At 40.5% G+C, this 11,018-nt stretch overlaps 1 protein-coding gene across 1 annotated transcript in view; it reads left to right on the top strand.

Moving 5' to 3' along the window:
* LOC103515088 (L-ascorbate oxidase) overlaps positions 1-10,331 on the top strand; it is a gene marked incomplete at its 3' end in the record, with an annotated part of 17,915 nt that extends 7,584 nt beyond the window's left edge. Inside the window, exons 5-10 of the mRNA XM_026827889.1 lie at positions 931-1,099; positions 1,595-1,818; positions 4,797-4,950; positions 5,215-5,358; positions 7,117-7,254; positions 10,126-10,331. Coding sequence (XP_026683690.1) covers positions 931-1,099; positions 1,595-1,818; positions 4,797-4,950; positions 5,215-5,358; positions 7,117-7,254; positions 10,126-10,331 — 1,035 coding nt within the window. The remainder of the gene's footprint in view (positions 1-930; positions 1,100-1,594; positions 1,819-4,796; positions 4,951-5,214; positions 5,359-7,116; positions 7,255-10,125) is intronic.
* Positions 10,332-11,018: the final 687 nt, after the last annotated feature.

Below are 11,018 nucleotides of genomic sequence, written 5' to 3'. Positions count from 1 at the left end.
CCAAAAAGGTTATATTTTTTTTTTTTTTTTTTAGTCTTTCTTTCAAGTTTTAGTACCTAGACGAGTTTTCTTGAGTAGACAAGTTTTGGACGCCACTTCGTCAGTCGCGTCTTATGTATTGCTTTTAAGAGATGGTGTGCCAAAAGCTTTTAGTAGTATTCATCGCCTGCTGGAGCAAGTGGTTCCCAAACTATGCGCGGCCATAGGAGGGCGCACTAGTAGGTGGTACGTCATATTATGACGTAATATCGCTGTGAACGACATGACGTACGTAATGCCGCTGGTGGTGATGACGTCAAATCCTTGAAGAAATGACAAATTCTACACACCGGAACACACGGTGAAACATTATCCCAACATGATCATAAAAAAAAGATCTTCACGTTGTTACGAGATACCTATTTGCGAAAAGTTTACTCTTTTGGGCCTGTAATTTGCGTAATACATACGGAATTATCTGTCGAAGGACCAGGTTAGAAAATCAAAGAGAACCCCCCTCATTTTAAGAACCACTCGCGCCATTTACACATCACTCACACAAAAGTTCACAAAGTTAAGGAACTGTAGGTTGACAGTCAAACACCTGCTCAAATACTGCAACAAGTACCAGAATATAAGATCTCCTAACGACCTTTACGCCTGCCTATCTAATGATGAAAATTCTGTTCTAGAGTTCCTCAAAAAGTCCAAAATCAAACTGTAAGTAGGTCCCTAAAGTGTATATAACATTATAATTCTATGTTGGCACACTATAATAAATCTAAATAAAAAAAAATCAGAAATATAGCTGAGCTAGGATCTCGGGTCCGTTTAAAATTGTCATTCAACAACCACATTCTCCAATCCAATACATGCATAATAAAACTACTACCTACATACTGAAAAGAACTCAAATACATACACTAGTCCGAACCGAAGGCGATTTTATAGATGATGGGAAAGACCGTCACTCTACACTGGCATGGTCTGTACCAGCGTTACACCCCATTCATGGACGGTGTCCAGTTTGTCACCCAATGTCCGATCCTGCACAACACCAAGTTCCGATACAAGTTCCCCGCGGTACCCGACGGCACGTTCTTCTACCATTCGCACATCGGTGAGTCAAACCGGTTGAAGGGGTATTTTCCTTTGGGAAACGGAAACAATTTCCCATCTTAGAGATAGCGGATTCCTGTGGTTTAGTAAAGAGGCGTTGCCACGCCAAAATAGCACGTTGAATGGATCAGTTCCCAATGGAATCAATGGATTACCGAAGCAAAATCGCTTTCTGCTGGTTTTTCTAAACTCAAGCTGGGTGAGGTTAATGTGAGGAGATGGGTAAACCTTAGCAGTTATGTATACGGGCACGTTACGTCTACTTTGGCAAAAAAAAACGTTCCCAATATCTCGTATAGTGAAAGTAACTTCGTAAAAAAGGCCTCGGTTTGGGTAAAATCTAAACTCGGTCCAGCGTCTTGTTTATTCTTCGAAAAAATTGATCCTCTTGTCCATTGTTAGAAAAATCGGTCATATTCCTTCTTCCTCGTTCTAAAAATTGATCCTATTTCTTATTGATTGATTAAATTTTGATTTGCCCTCGCTTCTCCATCAGCCCTTCAGAAGATGGACGGCATTGAAGGTTCGTTCATCATTCGAGAGCCGCGATCCATAGACAAGACAGCCCCCCTCTGGGACTACGATCTACCCTCGCATGTGATCATAATCACGGATTGGCTACATGATATGACGGATGAGAAGTATCCGGGATTTCTGAGAACCAATACCGGCAACTTCCCCGAGACGTATTTGATCAATGGGAAGAACAACTATGTCTACGTAAGTAACAACTATATCTACGTAAGTATCAACTATATCTACGTAAGTAACAACTATATCTACGTAAGTAACAACTATGTCTACGTAAGTCGTAAGTATCAACTATATCTACGTAAGTAAACTACCTAGTGACTTGGTTATATTGCCCGACCTAATAGGTCTGAAAAGTCCGATTACTCAAGCTGCTTGATGCATGCTTTTATCAATGTCCAAAATTTTTAATAGAATTATCAAATTTTCATCCAAGATAGGTACCTACAGAAGTGTATCAAATTTAAAATTAATCGACCCAAATAGTGACTCGAAATGTGATTATCAAGATTGAGAAACACACAAGTTTTAAAAACATTATATCAAATTACATAAATCAATTTACGGAGAAACCATTCCCACATTGAATTTTCTTCATGACTCTTCCGTCCTCTCTCTCTCCCTTTTCTCTTTTTTATAGGGAGAGAGGGAGAGAGAAGGAGAGAGAGAGAGAGGTTTAATAGACGGAATACTCTAACAACGAGGTCTTATCGTCCCGAAAGCGAAGAGAGACGGAGGACAGGATAAGAGAAAGCCAGCCGTTCCGAGAACGAACATTATCCCATCAGGATAAAATCCACCCCGGGCGGGAATTGAACCCGCGGCCTAGCGCTTACAAGGCAGACGCACTACCAACTAAGCTAACTAGGCTTGCTTAGAATGTTTAGATCAGTTCTGAAGTCCGATGGTGTCTCTTTTTGGATCACCTACATCAGTTCTTGAGAAAAATTCTTCTTTCATTATGTACATATTATGTATTCGGCTCTTGTAATCCGGACAGGAGGGAAGAGGTAACACCACTCATGTAAAAGAATCCCTTTATTTCCCCTCCTCCTCCCTCTCCTCTTCCCCTCCACCTCTCCTCCATTAGGATTTCTACCACATCCCTTCCCTCCCTCTCCTACACTTCCCCTCATCTCCTTAACCTTACCAACCCTTCTCTCCTGCCCCTTCTCTTAGTCAGTTAGCTTGGAAGGAGAGAAATTTAGGCAGGAAAAAAGCGACTAAAGGAAAGGAAAGAGCGAAGGGAAAAGGAAGAGGAAGAGTAGGAGGAGGAGGGGATAGAAACCTATACGTGAAAAACAAGGTCAAAAGGAAAAAGAGAGTAAAGAGAACAAGGAGGAGGAGGAGGAGGCGATAGAATCCTATACATGAAAACAAGGTCAAAAGGAAAAAGAGAAAAAGGTTAGAGATTCTCTACCATTGCACATGTGACATGTTTGGCAACAATGCCTATTTTTTTGCTGTCACATTGATCTGGACACACTATAGCTCTGAATTTCCAATGGTTTAAGAAATCCAAGATGACGTATCCCCAAACCTGACAAAGCAAGAGTTAAGAGTTGGAAGCTCTTTGGACTCCCCACTTGCTTTTTACTAAGCAGGGTTATGAAATTTTATCCTAGTAGACAGAGTTTGAGAATTTGACTCCATTAAGTGCAAACTTACGGTTTGGTAGTTGATCTTGGTCTTACGCAGGTGCGAAACGCAAGGTTTAGTTGTACGCAAACTCTTGTGTACTCTCATTCTTACCTGTGAACAAACAAAGGTAGGTATAATTTAAGTTAATCATCATCATATATTTCAAAGTGCAAGTCTTGAAAGGATTAAAAATAAGATAGGTAATAAATAAAAACAATTTTTTAATTAACATTCTTTTTTTTTGTCAAATTTCGGCCTTTCTTTTGGCCCCCAAAGCACGAACACAATGCCAACGGGCCAGTAACTCCTAACCACTTTCCTTATATTCCTATATTTCCTATACGTGTTCTCCTCCCACAGAGTTTGAACGCGGGAGATGCCAGTGACTGCGCCGACAGCAATTCCGATCTCGTCTGTATGTCCCACGTGAACGCGCAAAACATACGAAACTATCGTATACCTACCGAAGTATGTTTGTATATTATTCTACGTATATATAATATGTCGAGGGAAAAATCCTTCATGAAAAATTAATTAATTTTCCAGTCTAAAGTTTTTTGTGCAAGTGGTTCCCAAACTATGCGCGGTCATAGGAGGGCACACTAGTAGGTGGTACGTCATATATTGTTATGAAGTAATGTCGCTGATGGTGATGACGTCAAATCCTCGAAGAAATGACAAATTCTACACACCGAAACACAAGGTGAAATAGTGTCCCAACATGATCATCAAAAAAAAAGAAAGAACGAAAAAGATCTTCGTCGTACTTACCTACCGAAGTATGTTTATTATTCTACGTATAAATCCTTCATGGGGGTCGAGGGAAAAATCCTTCATGAAAAATTAATTTTCCAGTCTAAAGTTTTTTGTGCAAGTGGTTCCCAAACTATGCGCGGCCATAGGAGGGCACACTAGTATGTGGTACGTCATATATTATTATGACGTAATATCGCTGTGAACGACATGACGTACGTAATGTCGCTGGTGGTGATGACGTCAAATCCTTGAAGAAATGGCAAATTCTACACAACGGAACACACGGTGAAACATTATCCCAACATGATCATAAAAAAAAAGATCTTCACGTTGTTACGAGATACCTATTTGCGAAAAGTTTACTCTTTTGGGCCTGTAATTTGCGTACATACGGAATTATCTGTCGAAGGACCAGGTTCGAAGATTCAAAGAGAATCACCGAAAACACGTCTTCACCGAAAAGAGAGAGAGAGGAAGGGAGGGAGAGAGAGAGAGGAAGGGAGAGAGAGAGAGACCTTAGCAGTTATATAGTTCCCTATATCAAACCTCTTAAAAAATAAAAAATTCTCCACTGATGACTCCAGCTCTCTGTTCTTGTGCATTTCTCTTCCACGTTTTGCCTGCTCCTTTTACAATAGGGTCCTCCCATCTCATTGTTGGTCGGCCAGCAGAACGTTTGAAGTTTCTGGGACACAAATGTAACACGAGCTGTCCAAGGATCATTTTTCAACCTCGCTCTAATTCTGATATAACTATTCGATCATTTTCAGCCGAACGGAACCTCACTCAACGCGCCCTACACTCAGTTCAACGCTTTTCTTTTGTACAAACTTGAGTTCTGCCCGGTGATTAGAGACAGGTTAGTTTTGAAAATTGAACCCTTTTATGCAAAGGGGCCTGCCCCCTTGATTCTGCCCTTTTTGGGTAAAACGGCTTTTCTAATGCGGAATGTTGTTAAGAATCAGTTGTAAAAAGAATCTTATCGGTATCTCCATTATTCATCAAGATACACGAGTTTTTGTAAAATCCTCCCAATACTTTTCAATGGAAATCAAAAACCTCTCGCACATTGATTGGAAGTGTAAGTCGCGCAACTTTTAGAAGCGCTGAACGGCGCCCAAGCCGTCTGAAAAAGTAAAAATGCGCTAAAACAACCCTTTGCAAAACCCTCCCAAATTTATTTCTCAGATTTTCGCCAAAAATTGATAATTGGCGGCTCATGTTTGGCGTGTCCGTATTTGGTGACGTTTGACCGACACAAGATGTTACTGATTGCTACTGATGGAACTTATGCGGAGCCTGAGGAGTATGATACTATTACCATGGTGGCAGGTAAGTCTTTAGCCTTGACAAACGGAGTGTGTCTGAAAGCATCAGAACATTTCTTAGGCCAGCCACTCACTAACAGGTTCGCCTGTCAGGTCTACCTGATAGTGAGCGGCTGGCTTTATCCACTCGACTGACCGACCTTAAAGGTCTTAAGGTCGGACACACTACCCTCACTTCACGTGAGCTCACGAAGAGTCAGAAAGATGTGATTCAAAGTTCTCCAATAATATAGTAGGTGACTTCGTTAACAATAGCCACACTGTCCTCACGTGAGCTTACGTGACGTGACGTGAGGGTAGTGTGTTTCTACCTATAGTTTTATCCTCAGACAAAAAACAAAATCCCTACCAGCCAGAAGATGTGATTCAAAGTTCTCCAATAATATAGTAGGTGACTTCGTTAACAATAGCCACACTGTCCTCACGTGAGCTTACGTGACGTGAGGGTAGTGTGTTTCTACCTTTAGTTTTATCCTTGGACAAAAAACAAAATCCCTACCAGCCAACCAGAGCCAGACAGCATCAGGTGGCATTTACACCATTTCTCCAAATTCTAAATATCTTCACAATTTTATTCACATAATCGCAATTCCCCGAACAGTCATATCTACCAAGTTACCAATAAGAAAAAGTGGCAAAGTATTTCGTATTTCTAAACGCTCGTTTTTAAGCTGGAGTATCTGGATTTTCCAAACCTCGCTTCGTTCTAAATCTGGAGTACCGGCACTTTTCCTAAACTCGTTCTAAATCTGGAGTATTTCGTATTTCCAAAACTCTAAATCTGGAGTGCTCTGGAGTTAATACCAGGTGTGCCGTGCCTTTGTGCGATAAAAATTAAAATCAAATAATAACCGAGGAGAAACCTACTTCTGGACAAATAAAAACCCAATCCACTTTTTTCGAATTATTAAAATTAAAAAAAAAAATGAGGGGTAATAAAATTTAGAAGGGCGGTGCGGTGGAGGGTAATGGAGCAGTTGCAAATGGGTAAAAATTATAAACAAATGGTCGATTCCTACATATGTAAAAAGTTGAGGAAAATCCAAATCTGAGATCAAAACTCCGAAAAAATAAATGTAAAAGGTCTAAAATTCAATTTCTATTTTCCATTCTAATGAAAGAGTTCAAAGATGTGTGACGTCAGACTTTACGCAGTTGGGGAGAATATATGTTGTCGAGGCAGTGTACGGTTTCAGTCGACGTAAATCGACGGCGTCGCCTCTGTGTGGACACAGCTTAACAACGGAAGTCTCGAAATCGAAGAGACAAGGAGGACAGGCTAGGAGAAAGCCAGCCTTCCCGAGAACCAAGCTTATCTGTTTGACACAAAATCCGACCTCGAGCACGGACAAAAATACAGTAGAACCTCGATATGTAATGATAATGAGATTAATGAGTAATGAGTTAATGAGAATGAGAATAAAATGAGTTTCACTGAGGAAACTACACAGGGAACTACAAAAATGAGGAACACTCAGTTAAAGTACCGTATCATGGGAAATTTTCCGTACAAACTTTCGAATAAACGCAAAACATACGAAACTATCGTACTTACCTACCGAAGTATGTTTATTATTCTACGTATAAATCCTTCATGGGGGTCGAGGGAAAAATCCTTCATGAAAAATTAATTAATTTTCCAGTCTAAAGTTTTTTTGTGCAAGTGGTTCCCAAACTATGCGCGGCCATAGGAGGGCACACTAGTAGGCGGTACGTCATATATTATTATGACGTAATTTCTCTGATGGTGATGACGTCAAAGCCCTGAAGAAATTAATTGGCGGCTCATGTTTGGCGTGTCCGTATTTGGTGACGTTTGACCGACACAAGATGTTACTGATTGCTACTGATGGAACTTATGCTGAGCCTGAGGAGTATGATACTATCACCATGGTGGCAGGTAAGTTAAGGTTCTACTAAATTAACTAGATGGCGGTAAGCGGTAATACTTCTCCATAGCGTAAGTGCAGGTTCCTTGTGAGCGCTAGGTTCGGGGTTAGATCCCCGCCCGGGACGGAGTTTATCCTAAACAGATGAAATACGTTCTCGGAACGGCTCTCCTCTTCTGTTTTCCTTTCTCTTCGATTTCGGGACGATAAGACCTCTGTGATTACAGTTCTCTCTGTCAAACAAACACAAACCATCTTTTTAGGTACTCTTTTAAAGATTGGTGACTTGGTTTGCTAAATGCGAAAAAATAAAACAAACTAAATGCGAAATATTTCAAAAAGCCCATAGTTGTATCTTTGGAAAAATACAAAATTCTCACCAACCAGAGCCAGACAGCATCAGGTGGCATTTACACTGTTTTCTCCAAACATCTTCACAATTTAATTCACATAATCGAATTCCCCAAACAGTCATATCTACCAAGTTACCAATACTAAAGAAAAAGTCCGGGGCAAAATACATATTTCCAAAATTCTCTGAAATCTGGAGTACCTATTATGGATTTTCCGAAACTCATTCTAAATCTGGAGTGTCCTGAGAGCAGCCTAAGACGCGTTTCGTTCTTATTGGAACTCATCAGTTAGACATAGCTCTCAGGTGCTGGCCAAGAATTTGGAAGTGGAAACTTCAGAGATGGAAATTGTGGAGAAACGAGAACCTGGGTTGTTTTCTATGTAAGATTATATTTTAGTGTTGAGTGTTGTTGTGAGCGCCACAGTTCGCCCACCTTTGTGGCTGAGTGATCAAAAGCACTGACTCTCTCTCTCTCTCCGGGTTTGAATCCCGGCTGGGGCAACATTTCCTAACCAAACCACCCTAACAACATCCAAGGTTGGTTAATATTTTCCTTTTCCGGATAGTCATGGATGTGACAGAATGTACCTTGAAGTAATGTGAAATGTCACTTTGATTATTTTATAATGGGGTTTACCAAATCGGGATTGAAATGGACCTCGGATTGAACTCAATCTCAAGGCGATCCACGGTGGTAAAACTTGACCTTACCCAAAAGATTCTACATTCAAAAAATAATATGTCTTTCCAAATCATCTGCTTTTCTATCTTACCCAGAGTCCCTGACTTCTCTGTTCCGTATTCTTCTCTGTTCCGCAGGAAACCAAAGTATATTCTATCATCCAATGCACCTACACGGTTTAATAGTTAATTTTTTACAGTCACTTGCACAGAATTTACATGGTTGATGTTTCATTGAAAAATGATCCGCCTCAAATGAAATCCTTAAGGAGTGATCCTTGGGGAAAAAAATGTTTAGGTATTCCTTAGTATCTATTTATTAAGGAGTGCGTAACAACAACAGCACCAACAACATCAACAACAATTAGATTCCTATAAGCTTAACCTATCTATTGAAGTTGTTCGCTCCTACACCTAAGTCTCAGAGTGGGCTTGTGTATGACAACACCAAAAAGTAAAAAAAACATCCAATGTTTTTTATATGTGAGTGAGAGGGAAACAGTGTGTGAGTGTGAGAAAGAGAGGGAGGGAGAGAGAGAGAGAAATAGTGTTAGAATAAAGAGAGAGTTTTTTATCGTCAGTACCTATATTTGGTATAGAAATGCGTTAAGCATGAAAAATAAAGCAAACGAAATTTGTGAAAGCTGAGAGAGAGAGAGAGAGAGGGGGCGAGAGAGAGGGGGGAGGGAGGGAGAGAGAGAACGTATAGGGTTCAGGCAGAAATCGAAAGGAGAAAGAAGTAAAGAAAGAGGAGAGGAAGAGAAGGAAGGAGGAAGAAAGAAGAGAGGGGAGAGAGCGATGGAGAAACACACAAGTTTTAAAAACATTATATCAAATTACATAAATCAATTTACGGAGAAACCATTCCCACATTGAATTTTCTCCATGACTCTTCCGTCCTCTCTCTCTCTCTCTTTTCTCTTTTTTATAGGGAGAGAGGGAGAGGGAGGGAGGGAGAGAGAGAGAGAGAGAGGTTTAATAGGCGGAATACTCTAACAACGAGGGCTTATCGTCCCGAAATCGAAGAGAGAAGGAAGACAGGATAGGATAAAGCCAGCCGTTCCGAGAACGAACGCTTACAAGGCAGACGCAATACCAACCAAGCTAACTAGGCTTGCTTAGAATGTTTAGATCAGTTCTGAAGTCCGATGGTGTCTCTTTTTGGATTACCTACATCAATTCTTGTCTTGAGAAAAATTCTTCTTTCATTATACATATTATGTATTCGGCTCTTGTAATCCGGACTTCAGGACGGAAGAGGTAACACCACTCATGTAAAAGAATCCCTTTATTTCCTCTCCTCCTCATAATGTGTTTGTGCGCATACGTTTCTGCGCAGTTCTTTCTGCTCCTCCGCTAGCGCGCTTGCATACTGGCGCTACCTAGCGGACGAAATAGCAAGTGCGTTAAGTCTGACGTCACACATCTTTGAACTCTTTCATTAGAACGGAAAATTAAAAATTGAATTTTCGACCTTTTACAGTTGTATTTTCGGAGTTTTGACCTCAGATTTGGATTTTTCCCAACTTTTTACATAGGAATCGACCATTTATTTATAATTTTTACCCATTTGCAACTCCTCCATTATGGGAATAACTTCTGAATGCAGAATTTTTTGAGGTAAAATTTTTGGTTTATTTTACCATGAGGATAACGTATTCTATCCTTAATTAGACTTAGCCTGGACTATCATGGACATTGGACACTCGTTGCTATGTTGAAAGCCCAGAAGAGGTTTGGTAGTAGAACATCCGCGGGAGACACTCAACGAACTATTTCATTATGTTTTTCAGTAATTTTACTCTAACTCTGATTTTTGCTGAATTCCATTGCATCATTTCCACAGGTGATCGCATGGATGTGGTCATCAACGCGTCAGTGGGTAATCCCGGGGATAGTTTCTGGGTGCAGGTCAAGTCCGTATGTCCTCTCATCAACAACACCAACATCCATGCTGAGGCCATCCTCCACTATGTAGCAGATGGTAAACCAAGATACCAGGCCACACCGGGAGGCCAACGGCCGGACGGTAATACCTACCAACGTGGCAAGGTGAGAGTCGATTTTCCTTTCGGAATCTGAGACGATTTGTCTTCTTCTGAAGCTCATTTCCTCTTTTAAAAGAAAGGAATAGTAAAGGAAAACACGAAATTTGGATAATAGCTCTGGATTTCCAATGGTTTAAGAAATCTTGAATGGCGTCCTCCCAAAGCTGACAAATTCAAGAGTTAAGAGATGGAAGCTTACCTCACTCCTCACTTACTTTTGAGCTTTTGATCAATCAGGAGGGTTATGGTATTTTATCCTAGACTAGACAAGTAGACAGAATTTGAGAATTTGATGGAGTAAGTACCTACCTACAATATTGTCCTACATACTAACTTACGGTTTGGTAGTGATCTTGGTCTTATGCAGGTGCCAAGTGCAAGGTTTATTTATAAGCAAACTGATGTGCTGATTCTTACCTGTGAACAAACAAAGGTTTAAATCAAGTTTATTCATACATTGCAAAGTGCAAGTCTTAAAATATCAATAATAGTGAGATTTGCAAACAAAATTAGCGTCAATTAACGGGAGGCTAATTTTGGTTGGAAAAACTATCTAATAATAAAATAAAAATCACTGTTTGCCCGGGCCTTTCAACCTTTCTTTTGGCCCAAAAACAAAATACCGATGGGCCAATGACTCCTAACAGTCCTAACCACTTGCCCCATCCCGTGTGATTCCCCCCCCCCTCAG

The sequence above is a fragment of the Diaphorina citri genome, unplaced genomic scaffold, assembly GCF_000475195.1.
Source record: "Diaphorina citri unplaced genomic scaffold, Diaci psyllid genome assembly version 1.1 scaffold1273, whole genome shotgun sequence".
NCBI classification, from domain to species: Eukaryota; Metazoa; Arthropoda; class Insecta; order Hemiptera; family Psyllidae; genus Diaphorina; species Diaphorina citri.
The sequence above is the reverse complement of the archived record's forward strand: the minus strand, read 5'-3'. Positions and strand labels throughout refer to the sequence as shown.